This window comes from Salarias fasciatus, chromosome 20 (assembly GCF_902148845.1).
Source record: "Salarias fasciatus chromosome 20, fSalaFa1.1, whole genome shotgun sequence".
Lineage (NCBI taxonomy): Eukaryota > Metazoa > Chordata > Actinopteri > Blenniiformes > Blenniidae > Salarias > Salarias fasciatus.
The window spans coordinates 27,334,702-27,358,053 of record NC_043764.1 but is presented as its reverse complement, the minus strand read 5'-3'; the positions used below and the strand labels follow the sequence as shown (position 1 = coordinate 27,358,053).

The 23,352-nt window shown below is 44.0% G+C and overlaps 1 protein-coding gene across 1 annotated transcript; it reads right to left on the bottom strand.

Annotated features, from left to right (window-relative positions):
• Positions 1-6,470: 6,470 nt before the first annotated feature.
• Positions 6,471-23,142, bottom strand: LOC115408248 (zinc finger protein 2-like). Its single transcript, XM_030118892.1, has 3 exons — positions 22,942-23,142; positions 14,462-14,758; positions 6,471-8,109 (listed from the first exon to the last, which is right to left on the bottom strand). The coding sequence occupies exons 1-3, from the start codon at positions 23,111-23,113 to the stop codon at positions 6,716-6,718; spliced, it is 1,863 nt and encodes a 620-aa protein (XP_029974752.1). The 5' UTR covers positions 23,114-23,142; the 3' UTR covers positions 6,471-6,715.
• Between the last annotated feature and the right edge of the window lie 210 nt (positions 23,143-23,352).

The window sequence follows — 23,352 nt, the reverse complement described above, 5'->3', positions numbered from 1 at the left end:
GCTTCATTTCCCTCTATCTCTGAATGAGATGGGATCCAGCAAAATATTACACTACAGTTCATGGACTCTATTCTCTGAAGGCAGCTCAAGATTTCCAAAATGACATCTACCCGAGCCCCAACTGGACCAGCAGAGATTGCCTGTAAGGGCCGCCATGACTTCTTCTTCTCTCGCTCTTTTAGAGGATCACAATCAACGTTCAGGGTCACACTGCCTCCTGCTGGACACAGGGGGAACTGCACGGTATTATTCGCCTGAAATACTGCAGATGCAGCACTTTCATGAGTGGACTGTCATCTGTTCTTTAACAGTATCAATTTCACGATCACAATCCGTGGGACATAAACATGCAATCAAATCTTGTGAATGAGACACAACTATCTGAAGGTTTCTACTATTTCAGGATTACAACTGTTTTGTTGCTGTTGTTTTTTTGTGAATGAATGTCAAAACATTGTGCTTGTATGATTTGGTTGATTGCTCCAAATAAAACATTTCTTTTAGAAATGAATGACATGTTTTAATAGACCATACATATTATATTCCGTTAAAGTTCGTTTATTATATTCCAGCAGGCAGTGTTGCATGGAAGCAAAAAATATTTTTCCTATTTAGAGTGAAAAGAATAAAAAAAAGTAAATCCCACTCATTCGTGTTAAATTAAAAAAAATAATGCTGAATAACAACAATAACATTTTATTTCCGTTTCTCCCAAGTTCACAAATTCTCAGTCAAGCTTTTTAACATCGCATTTTTCTGACTACACAAAAAAAGTAGTGGTGGTAGAAATAAGAGTACAATGTGCCTCTTGATTCAATATACAGCTGAAATTTGTCCATTTTAATGTTAATGGTTAATGGGTCTTTTAAAATTAATAGGATACTGACAAAAAAGACAGAGCAATATAGCCTTTAATCCAAACTCTCATTCATTTAGTCAGAACGTCATTCTAAAAGTATCAAGAGGCCACAAACAAATTCTCTTGGGAAGAGATTTGAATTTCTGTTTGGATCAATTTTAGGAAAAACAGAAAGCTCCACTTGTAAAACTCATTGACTGACCACGTAAACTTCACTGAAATCTGGAGGCAGAGATGTATCTCCAAATCAGAGACTATTCCTATTATTCTGGTGTCATAATTCCCAAACTATAATACATCTGTGAGTCACAGAGCGTTACATTGTGGATATTTGCTCAGGATACTTTCTCATCACTCTCCACTGGCTCTGAAACAAATGTTTCCTCTGCCTCCAATAGTTTCATATAATGGGCCACATTAAAAGCCTTTTCAGAGAACAACGAATCTCCTACACAGAATGACTGAAAAAAAAAAAATAATAAAAGACAACAGAAATTGAAGAATTCCAACAAGAAAAAAGTGTTGAGAACAAACAGTGTCCAGTCACAGAAGAAGGAAAGAAAGTTCAAAATGTTGAGCCAGGATGATACTGAAGAGTGCAGTCAGAGTGAAGCTGAACAACACACCACTACTCTATGATCACGACTGCAGGACTGAAGTGGTGCAGAAATGCAGAACCACCTGAAATACCTGAGGTCAAATTTTTAGTTCTTTCACCAATTCCTTTGAGTAAAGGTGGTTTTATTTTAATTCACTCATTCACCTTGATATACGGCCTCAGTTTTCCCCTGTGCAGTGAATTCTCTGAAGCTATATGTTAGCTGGTAAAGTAGGAATTGGGGAATGTTGGACACTACAAGAAGGCAAAGAGGATCCCATTTAGCCTTTGCCCTCCTGTAGAGAATACTACAATATAAGTCTTCATGATTCATGGAGTTCTTCACATGGTCATGAGGACACATGCTGGTTTCTTTCAGCTTTACATTTAGAGCTGATTCTGAGACAGTGACATGTTCAGTGCAGCACCTGTTTATAAAGTGTGGAGTTCTGAAGCTTCACACCAGAGTGTTTCCTTCATCTTCAAGTTACTACAAACAGTATTCACACCGACTCAGTCCTAATGAACTGAGTTTGTTGAACTAAAAGCTCAGGGGCCTCACCTATAAAGCTTGCGGCGCACAAAACGAGCCCCAAACTTTGTGCAGCGGCTCCCCTGCGCCACAGCAGGTACCTATACACATTTTGCGAAGGGAAAAAATGCGCGTGACTTTGCGGTCCTCACCGCCAACCAAATAGCTGCCGTACAGGACCGTACAATTCAGAAAAACTACGTGGAGACGACAAAGCAGAAAGAAATGGAATTGAAAGTCTGTTATTTGTCCCGCACAGGGCCACCGTAGAAAATGCAGGGTTGCAGCAGCAAGAAACGTAGAAAGAAAAGTAGAAAAATACAAAGCCCAACCAGACAAGGGCAAGTTAAATATAATTTGCATGTAAAATTAGATGTAATTGCATAACAGGAATATACTGACCGACACAAGTAATTATTCAAGTTAAATTTAATATAATGGAAATACAAAGCGAAGACATAACTTAACAAAAAAAAAAAAAACAAGTACAGTGCACCGCGAGGGTCAGAATAGCTCAACAGTCGCTGGGCAGAAATTGTAGACAGCATGAAAAAAAAAGGCCACATGCAATTCTGAATTTTCTGTCAGCCACTGGAGGGTGTGGGGTTTTGTTAAACAGGCCAAACTGTGCTTGAATTGCTGCTGGCGCTTGGTGGGTTTTAATTTTACTCCCTGGTGCCAGCACACAGAGGAGTAAAAAAAGTAATAAAAGAGCAGATAAACATGAAAAACAGGCAAGTTCATAACAAACTTCATTGAGCAGGTCAGGGGCAAAATGGATATTGAAAAGGCACATTATGAGGGAATGTCTGCAAAGGTGGAATGTTGGTGGAAAACACAGTCATATAAGCAGGTTTTCCAATTTCACAAATCCATAAAAGCTTTTCACAAATCAGAAACAGTGTTTTAATGAAAGTTGTATTTTCTCACGTGTCCTAATTGTTTCAGCCAGAAGCTTTAGACTGACCCCTCACAGAGACAAGTGGTGTAGACAACGATATAAGTTTTGATTCAACATTACATTGTTTATGAGGATGGGTTGCAACAGATCAAACAGATATGCAAGACATGTTTGTGGATGGTGTATCAAGTTTGCGGTCCAGGTGCCCCCTTTTAAGTTTGAGCACCTGTCCCTCCAAAGGTCGCTGCATGACCCTGTATTTCAGTTATGCGTTGTTTGTATTGTTACAATATAAAATTCAATCAATTGAAAAAAAAAAACATTTTCTTTTGAAGCTCAGTTGACTTCATTGCTGTTTCAGTGAAGCCACTGTATGTTATTGTTTTCAGCACATTAAGACTCACAATGCTTAAAGTGACACTAAAGCCCCTTTCACACTGGCCAAAAAACTAATTTAAACTCGCTAATTAATCGGCTCCTCAGGGCAGTGTGAAAGGGTTCACTCTGCATAGACCCGGGTTTTTCAACGCTGCAATCGACGCGGGTTTTTAGTGGGTTGCCACTATCGGCTTTTTGGTGGGAGGGGCGAAAGGGAGTGTGAAAGGCAGACGCGAGTCGTCGCGGTAACTTACGTGATGACTTCGACGCAGCATGGCTACGTTAGCGCGCTAGTTGTTGTTTCTGGACACAGCGTGAGTTTTCCTTCATCAAGATGACCCAGTATTGGCAAGATAGTGAGACCAGAGAGCTCCTATGGATCCGTGGGGAAGAGGAGATTTGTCTACAGGTAACGGGGACTGTGTTCTGCTGCATTGTTTACTTTTGCTTTGCTCCGTCGCGCTGATGATGTCATCAACATGGGACACTATCAGCATGGGAAAACGCAGCGACGCGGCTCGCCAGCAGGCGGTTTAGACCTGGGTCTGCAGGGAGTGTGAAAGGACTCAAAAGGTGATTATTAGCGGGTCGAAAACACGGGTCGACCCGCTAGTTGCAGTGTGAAAGGGGTATAAGGAACTTTCAGTTTTCGTCGATTTTGGCAGCGCCAGTGGACAAAAGCAGTAGTGTTTTGCCGGAACGAATACTACAGTTCCCATGAGGACTAGTGCGTGGCGTCGTAAAATGCTGCTCCCGGTGGTATGGTGGCGGACTGAACTCGCCTACCTTTGTTTCCAGTGGCTGTGTGAAGGATGGATAACGACGAGGTAATGAATCTAATGGTGGCTAAACAATGTTATATATATATGTGACGCATGCCGTAAAGCAGACCGCACATTTGGAGTTTTTTAGTGTGCAGGGTTCCTACCACACACAAATCAGCTGATTGAGAGCAAGGCTGTTGCTCCAGAAGTCATGCCAGAGTCGGGTTGGATTCTCCCCGGAGCAACAGCCTTGCACCTCAATCAGCTGATTTGCATGTGCATCCTCTTCAATCCTCAATAAATCCTCCTTGTGTCAACACCTAGACTCGTCATCTTTGGCTCTGATTCATCCATCCATCCATCCATCTTCAACCGCTTATCCAGGGCCGGGTCGCGGGGGCAGCAGTCTCAGCAGAGATGCCCAGACTTCCCTGTCCCCAGACACTTCCTCCAGCTCTTCCGGGAGGATCCCAAGGCGTTCCCAGGCCAGCCGAGAGACATAGTCTTTCCAGCGTGTCCTGGGTCTTCCCCGGGGTCTCCTCCCGGTGGGACATGCCCAGAAAACCTCCCCAGGGAGGCGTCCAGAAGGCATCCTGAACAGATGCCCAAGCCACCTCAGCTGGCCCCTCTCGATGTGGAGGAGAAGCGGCTCTACTTTGAGCTCCTCCCTGGTGACTGAACTCCTCACCCTATCTCTAAGGGAGCCCAGCCACCCTATGGAGGAAGGTCATTTCAGCCGCTTGTATCCGGGATCTTGTCCTTTCGGTCATGACCCAAAGCTCATGACCATAGGTGAGGGTGGGAACGTAGATTGACCGGTAAATCGAGAGCTTTGCCTTTCGGCTCAGCTCCCTCTTCACCACAACGGACCGATACGACTGCATCACTGCAGACGCTGCACCGATCCGCCTGTCAATCTCACGCTCCATCTGTCCCCCACTCGTGAACAAGACCCCAAGATACTTAAACTCCTCCACCTGGGCTAGGGTCTCTCCACCTACCTGGAGAGGGCAAGCCACCTTGTTCCGGTTGAGGACCATGGCCTCGGATTTGGAGGTGCTGATCCTCATTCCTGTCGCTTCACACTCGGCTGCGAACCGCCCCAGTGCATGTTGTAGGTCCTGGTTCGATGAAGCCAACAGGACAACATCATCTGCAAAAAGCAGAGATGAAATCCTGTGGTCCCCGAACCGGACCCCCTCCGGACCAGACCAGACTCCTACTCCGGTCACACAGAGAACGGACGGCCCTTAACAGGGGGCCCCGGACTCCGTATTCAGGGAGCACCCCCCACAAGACACCATGAGGGATGTGGTCGAACACCTTCTTCAAGTCCACAAAACACATGTGGACTGGTTGGGCAAACTCCCACGACCCCTCGAGCACCCTATGGAGGGTGTAGAGCTGGTCCACTGTTCCAGGACCAGAACGAAAACCGCATTGTTCCTCCTGAATCCGAGGTTCGACTATCGGTCGGATCCTCCTCTCCAGCACCCTGGAATAGACTTTCCCGGGGAGGCTGAAGAGTGTGATCCCCTTATAGTTCGAGCACACCCTCCAGTCCCCCTTTTAAAACAGGGGGACCACCACCCCGGTCTGCCAATCAAGAGGCACCGTCCCCGACTGCCACGCAATGTTGCAGAGACGTGTCAACCAAGACAGTCCCTGCACATCCAGAGACTTAAGGTACTCAGGGCGAATCTCATCCACCCCCGGTGCCTTGCCACCGAGGAGCTTACTGACCACATCGGTGACTTCGGCTTGGGTGATGGACGAGTCCACCTCTGAGACCTCAGCCTCTGCTTCCTCCACGGAAAACGCGGCGATGGGATTGAGGAGGTCCTCAAAGTATTCCTTCCACTGTCCTATGATATCCCCAGTTGAGGTCAGCAACTCCCCACCTCCACTGTAAACAGTGTTGGCAGAGACCTGCTTTCCCCTCCTGAGGCGCCGGATGGTTTGCCAGAATTTCTTCGAGGCTGACCGATAGTCTTCCTCCATGGCCTCCCCGAACTCCTCCCAGACCCGAGTTTTTGCCTCCACAACCACTCGGGCTGCAGCTCGCTTGGCCTGCCGGTACCTGTCAGCTGCTTCTGGAGTCCCGTGAGCCAACAAGGCTTGATAGGACTCCTTCTTCAGCTTGATGGCAGCCCTCACCTCCGGTGTCCACCACCGGGTTCGGGGGTTGCCACCACGACAGGCACCAGAGACCTTACGACCATAGCTCCGGGCAGCTGCTTCGACAATGGAGGTGGAAAATATGGTCCACTCGGAGAACGGCTCTGATTCACCAAAAATAAAATTCCACAATATTAATCATTCGTGCTAAATAAAACACTGAATAACACACTGGAGTCATATCAACATTTTATTTCATCAAAGTTCACATCTACTCATGGAAAATTTGTCATGCAATCTTTTTTTTTTTTTTTTTTTTACAAATCATAAAATAAAAAAAATGGTTGTCACAAAAAAAAAAATTACAAGCAGTACTCAAGTTCAAGATCCAACCAGGGGAATGTTTGTCAGCCCTTGTGTAGGTCAACATACCTGGACATTAAATTGATTCAAATCTTCTCATTTTTGTCACAAACCAGAAAAAGAAAACTTGTTGTAGCACAGTCTCAACTGTTTAAATCAGGGATGTTTCCATTAAACTGGACCTTGTGAGTTTGTGGTCAAGCTAGACTTCCTGAATGAGATCTTCCAAAGCGTCTTTCATGACTGATTTGTGAGATTTCATATGGTGTCTCAACGAACAAAGTACACTGAAACTTTTGGCACATGTACCACAAGAGTACGGCTTCTCACCTGTGTGAGCTCTCTTGTGGATCAAAAAATAACTTTTCTGACTGAAACGTTTGCCACATGTTTCACAAAAATAAGGCTTCTCACCTGTGTGAGTTCTCTTGTGGACAGACAAATGATATTTATCACTGAAACATTTGCCACAAGTTTCACAAGAATACGGCTTCTCACCTGTGTGAGTTCTCTTGTGGACAGACAAATGATATTTATCACTGAAACATTTGCCACAAGTTTCACAAGAATACGGCTTATCACCTGTGTGAATTCTCTTGTGGATCAAAAAATGACTTTTGTCACTGAATTGTTTTCCACACGTTTCACAAAAAAACGGCTTCTCACCTGTGTGAGTTCTCTTGTGGCCCAAAAGATGACTCCGTCGAATGAAGCTTTTACCACATGTTTCACAAGAATACGGCTTCTCACCTGTGTGAGTTTTCTTGTGGCCTGACAAATTAGTCTGTCGACTAAAACTTCTCCCACATGTTTCACAAGAATACGGCTTCTCACCTGTGTGAGTTCTTGTGTGGCTCAACAAAGAACTTTTCTGAGTGAAATATTTGCCACATGTTAAACACAAATAAGGCTTCTCACCTGTGTGAGTTTTCATGTGGACCATCAAACAACTGCGCTTGTTGAAACGTTTGCCACATGTTTCACAAGAATACGGCTTCTCACCTGTGTGAATTCTCTTGTGGATCAAAAAATAACTTCTCTCACTGAAACGTTTTCCACACGTTTCACAAAAAAACGGCTTCTCACCTGTGTGAGTTCTCTTGTGGGCCAAAAGATTACTCCGTCGACTGAAACTTTTGCCACATTTTTCACAAGAGAATGGCTTCTCACCTGTGTGAGTTCTCTTGTGGATCAACAAATAATTTTGGTGCTTGAAACTTCTCCCACATGTTTCACAAGAATACGGCTTCTCACACGTGTGATTTTTCACATCATGGACTTCAGTGTTCTGAGAGAGGATCTGCTGATTGTCTGGAACTTCTTCTGGTTCACTCAGGTCACTTTGCTCCTGAACCAAATTTAATCTACTTGGTAACTTCAGTGTGAGCTGCTCTCCCTCCTGGCTGATACCGAGTTCCTTGTTCTTCTCAATCTGTGGAGGTTCTGGTTCCTCCTGTTCCCCTTTAAACTGGAGAAGTCCTGGTTCTTCTGGTTCGTCTTTGATCTGAGGAGGTTCTGGTTCTTCCTTATCTCCACAGTCATTTGTTTCCTGTTTAAAGAGCTGCTCCTCGCTGTGGTCATGGTGCTGTGGGAGCTCTGGAGGAGCAAAAAAGCACAAGATGAAAGGCCAGTTCCAATACTTCCAGAGTTCCAGGATAAAAGGACTGGAGGACTCAGGTGATAAAACCTAAAACTTTCAATGAAATTTCAAGAACAACATACAATTGTTATTTTGTTGTTTTTTGTGAACCTTAAGCTGCTGGACTAACCATTAGGTTTTGGAATAGGTTTTTCGAGGTGAATATATCACTGATCTCTAATCTTCTGTTAACAGTTTACCATGCTACCTGGGATGAAGTGATCATGAAACTTCCTGTTTTTAAATGTTCTCAGGAAATGCTTCTTCAGAAAACAGGTTATAGTTCAATTAGGGATGGGACGAGATCTCGTGTCACGAGATCTCGCGAGATCGAAATGCCGCGAGATCTCGCAAGATCGAATGCCACGAGATTAGTACGTTTATATAAAGGCAATAACTCTTTATTAACTGGAATATTGACGGAATGATACATTACATGGCGCACAGCCATATAAACACGTGCAAAACCCTGAATATGCTCATATTCATATTTAAAAACCCGGTCGAAAGGGACATGAAATACTGTTCTGCGCATGTTCTATCCACAAGGAATCTTGGTCTTTTGAGTACACAAACTACTTGTGATATAGTTTAATTGATACCACGTAAAGAAAATGTGCGGAAACGATCGTTCAGTTCTTCTCTTTTATTGAAAAAAACGCTGCATCGCACCAATGCACATTTTACCACGTCTTGCTGGCTCACACTCTTTTTCTAACAACATGCAGAGAGGGCCTGCAGCGGCTGCGGTGCCCTTCTTCCTCTGTGGTGTCTGTGTAAAATAAGGTTGAACATGCAAACAGCACACCGAGTGGCATGAAGTGCAAATGCAGTCATGGCGTCGTTTGTACGCCGCGGTTTGAATGGGAATAGGCGAACTAGGCGGCCGCCTCGGGCGCAGTGTACAGCGAAGGGCGCCGTGGCCGTACAAGGGGCACCCCAACCCGACACTCCGTGCTCCGACTCTGCATGTGAGTACCGCACCGCTCCCCACACCTCAGCACCTAACCCCCCCATCCGGTCTCGCCTCGTCTCGATCTCATGGACACAATCTCGCGAGACATCTCGTCTCGTGGAATTTGTGTCTCGTCCCACCCCTAAGTTCAATCAGTTGTTTAAACATTCATGACATGGAAATTAAAAGTTTCAAGTTGCTCAAATTTAAATATTCATCAAATATATACTGTTTCTTGAGCTCCGTTCGTACAGAGCTCGGTGAGGAGCACAGTCACCAGGGAGGAGCTCGTCCGGGGAGGACTGGGCATCCCAGCTTGACTTCTGCTCCCACAACCTGTGTGTGTGTATTTATGTGTTTTTGTTTGTTTGATTGGGTGTGTACGTGCATATGTCTGAGTGTGTGTCCCTCCCTCTTGTGATTAGACCCAAGTGACAAATTATAGACGGACGAGCAACACCGTCCGTAACTAATCGTCATTTAATTTATTTTATTTTGAAAAGTGACCGGATTCTCTTGCCTTTTCTAAGTAAGTAAGCTTTATTTGTATAGCACTTTCCCCAGACCAGGGTCACAAAGTGCTTCACATAGAAATAATATGTACAAAATACAAAATACAATCACTAAAATAACATAAATATGCAAGATAAAACAGTACCATGCAGGCTAGAAAACAAATAGATATACAAGATAAAAACGGTACCATACAGGCTAAAAGGCTTGTTCAAAGAAAAAGGTCTTCAGCTGCTTTTTAAAAGAATCAACATTGTCCAGAGACCTGAGCCAGCAGGGAAACTCATTCCAGAGACGCGGTGCCACTGCCTTAAATGATCTATCCCCTCAAGTTTTGAACATGTGCGGGGAACCATGAACAAGTTTTGGTTGGAGGACCTCAAGCAGCGAGTGGAAACATAGGGCTGGATCAGGCCCCGATGTAGTCCCGTGCCTGCCCGTGTAGAGCCCGAAACGTCAAGACCAAGATTTTGAAATTTATCCTAAATGAAACGGGGAGCCAGTGCAGGTCCTTGAGTATGGGACTTATATGGGCTCTCCTACGAGTGCGGGTCAGGAGCCGTGCAACGGAGTTCTGGACAACTTGAAGGCGCGCCAGTTCTTTTTTGTTGAGACAGGTGAACAGGCTGTTACAATAGTCGAGGCGAGATGAGACAAACCCATGTACAATCAACTCCAACTCTTTGAAGGACACCATTTTGCGAAGTTTTCTGTTTCCGATTTCCTGTCTGGTCAGCTTGATCCAGCTTGACAAATGGTGCTCTCGGCGCTCACGGCTCGCGTGAAAAATAGAACGAAGCGGAGCGGGCGTGCTGCAGAGCACGAGCCGCGGCACCCTCCTACGCATTGTGTGCGGGGAGTCAGATAGGTTAACATGGGAGGCGATCAGAAACTCCATGCGCGGCGCTACCGCGTCCAGTGCGTTCTCCCCATTAAGCTCATCCACAGTGGGGGGTCTGGTGACTCAACTTCCTCTTCACAATATCCCACAGATTCTCTCTGGGGTTCAGGTCAGCAGAGTTGGCAGGCCAATTGAGCACAGCAATACCATGGTCAGTAAACCATTTACCAGTGGTTTTGGCTCTGTGAGCAGGTGCCAGGTCGTACTGAAAAATGAAATCTTCATCTTCATAAAGCTTTTCAGCAGATGCAAGCATGAAGTGCTCCAAAATCTCCTGGTAGCTAGCTGCATTGACCCTGCCCTTGATAAAAAACAGTGGACCACCACCAGCAGCTGACATGGCCCCCAGACCATCACTGACTGTGGTACTTGACATTGGACTTCAGGAATTTTGGCATTTCATTCACCCCAGTCTTCCTCCAGACTCTGGCACCTTGATTTCTGAATGACATGCAAAATTTGTTTTCATTTGAAAAAAGTACTTTGGACCACTGAGCAACAGTCCAGTGCTGCTTCTCTGTAGCCCAGGTCAGGCGCTTCTGCTGCTGTTTCTGGTTCAAAAGTGGCTTGACCTGGGGAACACGGCACCTGTAGCCCATTTCCTGCACACGCCTGTGCACGGTGGCTCTGGATGTTTCTACTCCAGACTCAGTCCACTGCTTCCGCAGGTCCCCCAAGGTCTGGAATCGGCCCTTCTCCACAGTCTTCCTCAGGGTCCGGTCACCTCTTCTAGTTGTGCAGCGTTTATGCCACACTTTTCCTTCCCACAGACTTCCCACTGAGGTGCCTTGATACAGCGCTCTGAGAACAGCCTATTCGCTCAGAAATTTCTTTCTGTGTCTTACCCTCTGGCTTGAGGGTGTCAATGACGGCCTTCTGGACAGCAGTCAGGTCGGCAGTCTTACCCATCATTGCGGTTTTGAGTAATGAAACAGGCTGGGAGTTTTTCAAGGCCTCAGGAATCTTTTGCAGGTGTTTAGCGTTAACTTGTTGATTCAGATGATCAGGTTAATAGCTCATAGAGAGTACCTTTTCATAATATGCTAATTTTTTGAGATAGGGATTGTTGGTTTTTCTTTACTTTTTGGCCAATATCATCAATATTAAAACAATAAAAGGCTTGAACTACTTCAGTTGTGTGTAATGAATGTAACATATATGAAAGTCTAATGTTTATCAGTACATTACAGAAAATGCTGAACTTTATCACAATATGCAAATCTTTTGAGAAGGACCTGTATGTAATGCCAGTTCTGTGGGTGACAAACTGCATGTCGCGCTTGAGTGTACAAATAGATAAATAACTGCTGTAAGAGAAAATATTTTGTAATATATTATAGAAAAAACCCTCCATGTACAAGGTGATTTGTTTATTTCACTCCAAAAACATGAGAACTATTTGTAAATTGGGTGCCTTGTTTTAAAAGGGGTTTTTCCTCTTTTTTGTTGAAGTGTATGTCTTTCTTTTGTTGAAGTATATCGTTAGCCTCATAGCGTAATTGCCTAAGTAATTTTTTGGCCAAACTGTGATATCTGCCTAACCTTACTCTCCTTTCACTGCTGCATCATCCTGTCTTATTGCCTATGTCCTCAGCCTATCAGAAAGTTTGTTAGAGTCCAAAATCACTATCTGCCTTAGTCATCTCTTTGACTTAGGCATTTTTGATGCGACACACAAACATGGCTTAAAGCGATACTTCAACATTTTGGCAAATTGGCCCATTTAGCACAATTCCTTAGTCATTTCGAACAGCATACTTACTTTTTTTGTGAGTGCGAGCTGTTGTTCATTCAGAGGTGAGTCAGGGAAGGTTTTCAGGAGGGACACAATGGAAGTGGATGGTATTTTTGTTCCCCCTTGTCAAACTCATCAAATACAAAATCCAACAACCCCAAAACACTTTGGTGGACATGTTATAATCCGCACATTCACTACGCTGTGGAACACCAACAAATAATATTGTAGCGTTACGACACTGAAGCAAATACTGGGAACTACTTTTTCTTTTGAAATCACTACGCCCAGACGCCATGTTTAGTAAGTAGTTCCGTCTTAGCAATCTTCACATAAACAACTCAATCTGGTAATTTTGCATTAATATTTCACAGCGTAGTGAATGTGTGGATTATAACGTGCCCATCAAAGTGTTTTGGGGTTGTTGGATTGTGTATTTGATGAGTTTGACGAGGGGAACAAAAATACCGTTCACCTCCATTGTGTCCGTCCTGAAAACCTTCCCGACTCAACTCTGAATAAACAACAGCTCGCCCTCACAAAAAAAAGTAAGCATGCTGTTCGAAATGACTAAGGAATTGCGCTAAATGGGCCAATTTGCCAAAATGTTGAAGTATCCCTTTAACACATGAGAAAGAGAGCTCTGCTGAGCCCAAGTGAAGCATTAAGTCTTCTCTTTGATTCATCTGGTAAGGTAGTTCATATTTCTTGAACTTTGTGGACACTAAATGTACTTTCACTTAATCAAAAGGATTAGGAATTATATTTTTAAACTTTTAATCTCATTTCTGCGACAAGGTATGATGTAGTGTAAGCTAGCTAACACTAGCAAAAGTGGTCTCGCTTCTGGTCAGAACAAATCTCTATAATCTGATTTTATAACTGTGTTATAACAACACAAAGGTCATAATTTCAACCAGAACATTTTATAATTTAGTGTAAAACACTTTTTTTGTTTTGTTTTGTTTAAATAGAGGTTCCTGACAAGGTCAAAAAGCCTTGATGTAATAAACAAATGGATGTGGTTCTTTTATGCATTTAAAGGGCAACTCCGGTTTTTTGACACCTGCACCTTATTTATAGGTGTGTCATGGTCATAAACTCACTCAGACAAACATGGTGCAGCTCGGAGTCCTTCAGAAGTTATTTAGATCCAACCGATTTACCGGGGGCCACAGCAAGGGAGCTTCAGCGCGGGACATAATCTCTGCAAAATGAGGCGACGGGAGAGCTCCAGCAACCGTGCCGCGGCCTGCTTCACGCGCCTCCGTGGTTATGCGGCAGGTCCCCGTGTGCTCCGCGGCCGGCACGGAGTGCATCTCCCCCCGGGAATGGAGTTCCGGAGCTCTCCCGTCAGCTGGAGGTTAGACCGTCGTGAGACAGGTTAGTATTACCCCACTGATGATGTGTTGTTGCAATAGTAATCCTATTGCTGTTGCTACTATTGCAACAACACATCATCAGTAGGGTAAAACTAACCTGTCTCACCACGGTCTAACCAGCTCACGTTCCCTATTAGTGGGTGAACAATCCAACGCCTGGTGAATTCTGCTTCACAATGATAGGAAGAGCCGACATCGAAGGATCAAAAAGCTTGGCCGCCACAAGCCAGTTATCCCTGTGGGAACTTTTCTGACAACTTGGTTAAGGTTAGACAAATAACACAACTTGGTTATGTTTACAAAAATAAAACAACTTTGGTTATGTTTGTATTTACATGTAAGTGAAAAAATGCCTAAGTCATGGCATATTCTGCCTAAGTCATTTTTATTTGTTATACAGTCAGTGTTGTTTCATTTTTTGTTGGAAACTTGTTCACACACACATCTGGTTGAACTTCCTAATACAATATCAATAAAAAAATACCAATGTGCTTGCAAAAAAATGTGTTTTTCTTGTTTTCCAAAAACATTATAATGACTTAGGCAATTATGCTATTAGGCTAACGATATGTCTTTCTGTTTGTCAGTAAGCCGTTTGTGCTCCGTACAATAGACACGGTGAAGAGGAAACCAAGAATTAAATGAAATGAAAAAATAACAATAAAAAGGCTATGGTAATAATTACCGTGGGGAATTTTACCGTGGTTTACCATTTTACTGGTAACCCTTACATCCCTATCTGACCTCAACCCAAGTTTCTCCCCAGAGACAAAAAGCCTGCTTCAGCCTGTGGTGGATAACATGGTGGATAACTTCTCCATACCTGTTCTGTATAAGTTGATTTGAGGATTCCAGTTGATTTCCAGCATTCTGCGCTGACGGTCAATCTCCTCCTCGTACTGAACCACAGCTTGTTGAAACAGGGTGAATATCTCCTCAGCAGCAGCAGTTAGTCTCTGGATGGTCAAGTCTCTCACAGAGTGGTGGGAATCGTCTCCTTCACCATCAGTAACAGTCACCTCAACAACATCCTCCTCCTCTTTAATATGTGGAGCTTCATGTTCCTCCTGCTCCAGACTGGAGCTTGTCTTCTGGTGACCACTGTGTTGCTGTAGACTCTCTGGAGGGAAACAAGACAAAAGTCACTGATGTGATGGATGTAAAGGTTTTACAGTGATGGATGGATGGAACAGGACAGGATACATTTGAAATAGATACATTGAGATACAAAAACTCTGCTTATGTCTGTGGAAATAACAGCAGCCGTGGGTTTAAAAAATAAATGAGGAAGCAGTCTGGATGTAGCATGAACCTCTCTCAGCTCAGGAAAGTCAGCATTTCTACATGTGTTGGAGACAGGCTTCTCTCTTTTGGGAGCAGATGTTCTGCTGCGGAGAAAATCCGCTCCGATGGGGTGAAGCTCTGAAACATAACGTTAGCGCGACATCACTTCTTATTAAAACACATCACTGTTATAACGTTACAGAAAACATGAAATGTCTGCTAAAGGCAGCTAATGAATCAAATCGTCACCGCTAATGTTAACATTGACAGCTATGAGTAAACAGCAAGTTAGCCCTCTATGCTAATATTATTAGCTTACCGAGACGACGGTCAATCATCGTTGTCATGAGCCACGACGTGCTTCTGTTTCGGCTGCTCATGCATCGCAGTTGTGCTGCCGTGGAAGGCAAGAGCTGTCCTGCAGATAGCTGCACTGCACACTTTTCTCTGAGGTTTTCTTGTCATGCTCCCACACTTTGGAGTGCCGCTGCCGCCATGTAGCCATGACACCAGTCAGGTGTCGTTGCGACTGACACGACTGCGACTGAGGTCAAGCCAGCACACAACTACAAACACTTGGTCAAGCCAGCCCACAACTTGTTTTGCGGTGCGCGCATTGATGGCACATTACGGTAAGAGCAACAAACGCCTCATTTCAAAGTAAGAGCAACCTTCCACAAAACCCGAGGACTTCAGAAATGCGCACGTCAATATCACGTATTCTTTCAAAGTAAAAGCATTTTACACGTTCGTATTTCAATTACATTCGGCCAAAAGTGAACATTAAAAAAAAAAAAAAAAAACTACCAGTTATAACTGGACCCTTCCACCTCAAGCTGATAGTACTACACCCCAGGATGACACTCAGAAAAGATCAACGCCATCTGATGTGGAATTTCAGAATAAAAGCCCTCCCAACTTTGACACAAACTGTATTGTATATACACAAAAATTAGTAGTTTATGGAAAAACTTCCTGTTATAACTGGACCGTTCCACCTCAGACTGATAGTATTCCACCCCAGGATGACACTCAGAAAAGATCAACTCCATCTGATGTGGAATTTCAGTATAAAAGCTCTCTCAACTTTGACACAAACTGTACTGTATGTACACAAGGATTTATACTTTATGGAAAAACTACCAGTTATGACTGGACTGTTCCACCTTACAGTGATAGTACTCGACCCCAGGATGACACCCAGAAAAAATCAGCTCTGTCTGATGTGGAATTTCAGAATAAAAGCCCTCCCAACTTTGACACTAACTGTATTGTATATACACAAAAAACAGTAGTTTATGAAAAAACTACCAGTTATAACTGGACCGTTCCACCTCAGACTGATACTACTCCACCCCAGGATGACACTCAGAAAAGATCAACTCCATCTGGTGTGGAATTTCAGTTAAAGTGTGCGCACGGGTTATTAAAGCGTTCCCTCGCTATAATAAGCGTGCAAACGGGATAAATAAAGTGGTTCAAGCGAGGGCACACCTCTCTTGATGAGCGCTCACCGAGATGATGTATGCTGCACGCAAATGCAACATTGACTGGCAAAGGAAACAATAGAAATGATTTATGCTCTTTTGTTTTATTTTCATATTGGGCTAACATACAAAGGGTTAGAAATATTGCTTCACTTGCATCCAATGGATTTATATTGAGTCTAAAAGCCAGCACACACTACAAGATGATCGGGCTGAATTTTGCCCCATCTCCTCCTCCCAATCGAAGCCGACAAGGTGTCGGGAGTATGCCGTGAGCGGTGTGTTCAGAGAGATCCTTTTCCGGTCGGAGCCGCTTGGGAGGCATCGGAAGGGGAGATCGTAGGTGATGATCATGTTTAATATTTCCAACCGCAAGCCCTGGAGAGGAGCCGATCAGCTGAGAGTCCACACCCTCGGAAAAAACCTCCATGATTGGCTGAGCAGCTAAGCTTCACCAAAGTGTTGATGCACTGCTTAAAAAAATCCCCCCTCAGCTGTCAGAGCTGGAGACATGTCTGTGAAATATATTCATTATATGACAGTGAAACAGAAAAATCAGAGCTCCTAAACCCAGCAGTGCAGAAAGTTAGTAATTAATCCTCAATATTTGTATCGCTCCTGGATGAACTATATTTCATTCATTCAGACGCAAACCCGATCTAATACATTCAACTGCATCTCAGCAAGTCCTGCAAAAATACCAATGTTTTAATTCATCTCCATTATTAACAATCACGGAAGAATGGGAGAAAAAAAAAGACTTTCCAAGGACTCCATGCCTTCAGAGCGACAGAGCGAACATATTAGGCATGTGCCGATATGAAAATTTGATATCACGATATTGGTGGCCCAAAATATCACGATTCACGATATTATCACGATATTTGGCGCGTTGCTTTTAATTCTATTGAAAATGCCCCAAAACATTGTGAAATCCATCAATATCTGTCAACAACACTGTACATTTTAACATGCCTGAGCACATTTTGATAAAGTAGAGGGAAAAAATGAAACTTTACTCTCGCCTATTTTTTTTTTCCAGATTCCATACTGAAAAACACCATGATAACAATGAAGTAGCCATAAAGCTGCCACTGACTGCATTCAGCAGCTCCTGTACTACAACTGGACCAGGTTTTTATGAGATCAGCATAAAGCACAGAGATTTTATAGTGTTTACTTTGGATAGAACCAGGAGAACCCTTCATTTGGCCATTTGGAGACCAACCTATGCCAAACTATAATAAGTAGGTTTATAACTTATTTGAAAGGAATCTGACTTTAAAATACTTTTAATTTCCACTACAGGAATCTGTATGCAATTCAGCCTTGGAATCTGTATGCAATTCAGCCTTTGGCTCAGATATTTAGCCACTATATCATACATTTCTGCAGTTTTTGTGCAGAAACTTATAATTTTGCACAGTATTGTGCACAGTATAAAATACTTTTTTAATAAATGACTGAGCCATAGCATTTAGTTTCCAACTGAAATATATTTATAATAATAAAATCAATACAAAAATAGCCAATTATATGACAGGGAAAACAAAAAAGAAATCCCCTTTGCAACATGTAAACACATGAAGAAAAAAACAAAAACAATGTGCAATAAGCTGTAGAAACGCACAATGAAGATAAATGTGCACGTTTCAGAATAAAAAATTGCCAAATATCACAGAAACAATCACTGATTGTGTGTGTCGCGTGTGTCTCGCTCTGCAGTGCGCACTGCTGCGTCTTTTAGAACCAAGATGGCGGCGGCGCTCGTGCGGTTATGCTAAAAGATGTCTCCCAGCTGGATGATGCCTCAGTCACGTGTATCATATCGTATGAACGCTCACCAGACGCGAATGAATGTCAACAAACTTTATTTAAACTCCCAAGATTAACGACAAGCCCACAAGATGGCGACAATAACATTCAGGCGCATGACGCGCTGTCACTACTGCAGAGGATTATGAAGTTAATTTTGGTCAGAGGAGAGCGTGGATAGATGGAAAATGACCACAAAACGGTAAGGAAATAAAACATTTTGTGTTTGGTGTGAATAGTTTTGAGATTTGGCGAAGAAGTGTGAGAGAAACGTGCAATCTGAGGCGCTGGCTGTGAAATGTAAAGATCGGTTTTGGGTTTGTTTTGCCGCTGACGGGAGGCGGTCGGCTCAGAGAAGATTCTGCCTGGTGTCATCTTAAAGAACAGGTTTTTCTAGTTTCACGCGAGGCCCAATACGTTGGGATGGAGCACACGGATCTCTGGTTCTGTTGCGTTTTGTGTCGGGATGTGCGCTGAGGGGGGCGGTACAGTGTCTGTCGGGCCGAACGCGTTAATGCCTCGTTTTAATCATCCTGGCATAAAATTACTTACTTTAGGGGTTTTCTATGGATCTGGGACTTTTGTGGTGGTTTGCAGTACATTTTGCTGCAGAGGCTTTGACACCTTGGGTAAGATCAATAGCTGTTTCGGTAATGGGCTTGTCTCCAGATGAAACAGACGATATCTTGTAAATGACGTGATATGATAATCTCGGCTGTCCAATATCGTAAATCGCGATTATATCGTAAATTGGCACATCCCTAGAACATATTATGAAACTTTTTCTAATCAAAGCTCAAGGTGTTTTTGTTCTGGCTTAAAATGTCCAATCTGGGCACCAACAAAAAAAAATTAAAATATTTATGAATTTAAGTAGCTTGTATTTTTAACAGACTTTTATAACTTGTTTCTACTGCACAAAATCACGAGTCAAAAGTACAAAGAAAAAAAAAACAAACAAAAAAACCCCACATTAATAAGCTGAATTATTGTCAGATGCGGGGGTAAATTATAAGAAAATTATGTCAAACTATGGTCCCCTCTTCTGTACTGTACCATTTAAACAACTTTCTGACAGATACTCTGTGCTCCGTGCGGTGGGGGGTGGGGGGTGGGGGGATAGACAGGACGGCTCTCAGCTGATCGGCTCCTCTCCAGGGCTTGCGGTTGGAAATATTAAACATGATCATCATCTACGATCTCCCCTTCCGATGCCTCCCAAGCAGCTCCGACCGGAAAAAAATCTCTCTGAACACACCGCTCAAGGCATACTCCCGACACCTTGTCGGCTTCGATTGGGAGGAGGAGATGGGGCAAAATTCAGCCCGATCATCTTGTAGTGTGTGCTGGCTTTTAGACTCAATATAAATCCATTGGATGCAAGTGAAGCAATATTTCTAACCCTGTGTATGTTAGCCCAATATGAAAATAAAACATCCATCCATTTTCTTTGCCGCTTCTCCCTTTCGGGGTCGCGGGTGGCTGGAGCCAATCCCAGCTGCTGCGGGCGAGGGCAGGGTACGCCCTGGACAGTTCGCCAGTCTCTCACACGGCTGACATAGACAGACAGACAACCATGCACACTCACATTCACACCTCGGGGCAATTTAGGGTGATCAATTAACCTGACATGCATGTTTTGTGGACCGTGGGAGGAAGCCGGAGTACCCGGAGGGAACCCACGCGCACACGGGGAGAACATGCAAACTCCACACAGAAAGGCCCAGAGCCCCGGCCGGTATTTGAACCCAGGACCTTCTTGCTGTGAGGCAAGAGCGCTAACCACCACGCCACCGTGCGGCCCCGAAAATAAAACAAAAGAGCATAAATCATTTCTATTGTTCCCTTGCCAGTCAATGTTGCGTTTGCGTGCAGCATGCATCATCTCAGATCACGAGCGCTCATCAAGAGAGGTGTGCCCTCGCTTGAACCGCTTTATCCCGTTCGCATGCTTTAATAAAGCGAGGGAACGCTTTAATAACCCGTGCGCACACTATAGAAGGCGTTCCCTCGCCTTCCCTCACCTTAATAAAGTTTTCTGCACCCTGACACCTGCGGGGCTCCGTAAAAAGCTACACAAACCACAGTTATATTAAAGTGTAAAGCAAATAAACCACTTCATACGTTTGCAGACACCACCAACACTGTTTCCTCTGTTTCTGACACAGATCAACAGTTTAATGTTGTTATGCTATAAATGACCTTTGATATTTAAACTGCACTATCTAGTGGACTGTTCAAGAATTGTCAATTCAGTAAAATATCACTGCTTTCTGACTGACTGTTTTGTGATCTTTCAATAATTGATTCATACATTACTACATTATGACAGGAAACAATTGACAACAAGGAAGAGAGCACATTTAAATCAATAGTTTAGCTTTAAATTTCAGAAAAAGAACTAGACTCATAAAAAGGCTTTCATTTGAAATACTATTTTTATCACATTTCATTAAACTATAAACAATTTCAAGCACAAGTACCTTCCATTTGTAAAAGGGGCTGACAACTGATTAAATTAATCCAATCTATGGAAGTATTTTTTTATTAATTGTGTAGAATATAGTCACTCTTAATCATACCATCAGCTGAAACTGAGGCTTATATCCAAAACTTTGGGAGGAGGAGGAGCCATGAAAAATAATCATTTCTACCTCAAAAAACAATGTATGTATATTCCTGTTTCTGATGTGACAAAACAGCGCCGACTTTACCACTGTGCAAATATTGATAGGCTTCAGTGCTCTTATAATGCCTTAAAGCCGAGCCATCCACGCCAACAGACAACACGAAATAGTTTAAAAAAATCGCCATATACATGACCTGTCGCCACTTTTTCACGTCATCCTCGAACTCTATAATAAGTCGCGGATGAGGCAGACTCGATCCATTTGTGTTTTTTTAAAGAGGTTTTCATTTATTCCCACATCATTTTCTTAGTTGTAAACACCGTGGCTGTGTTCGAAACCGCATACTTACCTACTACTCATACCAACTTATTGAGTATGCAGTGCGTTTACAATGGAAGTATGAGATTTTGAGTATGCGAGAAGTTCCCGGATGTATACTGCATTGGCCAGAAATGTTGAGTAGACATCATGTGTTCACTACTCATACTGAAATTACCCAAGATGCAACGCGACGGACAGCGGTTGCGGCCGGCGGATGTGGTGGTGGGGGGGCTCGGGTAGGGGGGCGGGGCCCTGGCTCCGTGATCTGGGTCCGGCCCTGGAGGGTGTGAGAAACTCTGCGCTCGCTGGCGGGCCTGCCGCTGGGGTGGCGCGCCGCACCGGGGGGCCCGGGGGTCAGCCGCCGGAACTGACTCGGTGCGACGCCCGGGGCGGGCCCGCTCCATAGGACCGCTGGGTGAGACCACGTGTCTCGGTCCCGCTGCCGAGCGGGTTGGCAGGGAACCGGTCGGAGAGGCGGGGGCGGCCGGCGGTGTGATCCGAGGTCACCTGCCGCCAGAGCCCAACAGGGCCTGGAGGCTGGGCCGCCGGGTCGGGGGAACTGACTGCAACGGTGCTGAGCGCCGTGCCGGGAGGGGGGCCCCCCGTGGCGGGTCCGGGGTTCGTGTGTACTCTGCTTCTCTGACACCTCCGTGCTGGAGCCGCTCACTGCGGCTGGCTTAAATTCGCTGAATTTGTCCGAACAAAATCATAAACGGTTGGTATTCGGACAAATAAACAACACACTCGGGCTCTAAACGACCACTTTGTTGCCTACTTTAAAAAAAAAAAAAAAAAAATCTGGATGAAGCTGTACATTTGAAGAGTTTAGAGCTGAAGTGAAATCAGCTTTAGCAGGTCGATTTTGGCTCAGGGAGCAATGTAGTATGCTGTAGTGTAAATGCTTTGCATACTGTCTGATGGACTGAGTATGCAGGATGCAGTATGGGTAGTATGAGTATGGAAGGATGTAGTAGGCAGTATGCGGTTTCGAACACAGCTCGTCAGTACCGTGTTACCGGAAGTGCTTCTCAGAAAAGGAAGTCCTGCCCCTTGGAAAATGGGCGGAGCTGAATAAGGCGAACAGTCTGGCATTATTTAGTTCACACAACAGTCTCACATGGCGGAGGAACTGGAAGATGCTCCGAGGAATATTTATAAAGCTGAAATGTGGACGCACTTCGGCTTTTACAACAAGAACGGAGGGACAGATAAGAGCCATTTGCAAAACGTGCTTTGCAAAAGTCAAATACAGCAGAAACAGCAACAACCTGTGTGCACATGTTGTGTACGTTTTTTTTTTTTTTGTTACTCATCCTAACTTTGTTTCCCTGAGGAATAAGCACAGTCTGTAATGATGTACCTTTTTTGATTCCCCTCTGCTCTGTAATATTTACCTCTCTCAGCTCTGAAACGTTTGTGTGAAGTTTCTAGTTTGACGTGTTTCAGACTTTGACTTGTTTTTCTCCAGCAACACTTGAACGCATCATTATTCACCATAAATATAGGAAAAGGTACAAAAACACAGTTATATTAAAGCGTAAAGCAAATAAACCACTTCATCCGTTTACAGACACCACCAACACTGTTTCCTCTGTTTCTGACACAGATCATCAGTTTAATGCTGAAGGCTTCTGCTTTAAAATCTCTCCTGTTATTTCACTGTGAACAAGAACTGCAGCTGCAGCCTCGTTTCGGTCTGCAAGCTTCAAAGAAATGTAACGATCCTCCACAAACACATTCATGTGTTCATTCTCACGTTTCAATACCTTTTCTGTGTAACTTGACTTGATGTTTCCACTTGATTTCCAGAAGTCTTTGCTGTCGATAAATCTCCTCCTCGAACGGAACCACAGTTTGTTGAAACACGGTGAATATTTCTCCAGCAGCAGCAGTTAGTTGCTGCTTGATAAACTCTCTCAAAGCCTGAACTGAACTCATTGTTGCTGCACGAGGTGAAATGTTTCCTATGTGAGACTCAACAACACAGCAGCCATGAGTTCTTCTTCTCTCGCTCTTTTGGAGGATCACAATCAACGTTCAGAGTCACACTGACTCCTCCTGGACTCAGGGGGAACTGCAGGTTATTACTCGGCTGAAATAATGCAGATGCATCTCTTTCACGAGTGGACTGTCATCTGTGTTTCAGAAGCATCAATTTAACTACATTAACATGCAAT

Coding starts and splice junctions, on each gene's coding strand:
- LOC115408248 (XM_030118892.1), bottom strand. CDS start 23,113: ATGAGTTCAGTTCAGGCTTTGAGAGAGTTTATCAAGCAGCAACTAACT. Junction 14,759..22,941: donor AGTCAAGTTACACAGAAAAG/GTATTGAAACGT, acceptor GTTTCCCTCCAG/AGAGTCTACAGCAACACAGT. Junction 8,110..14,461: donor AATCAACTTATACAGAACAG/GTATGGAGAAGT, acceptor TTGCTCCTCCAG/AGCTCCCACAGCACCATGAC.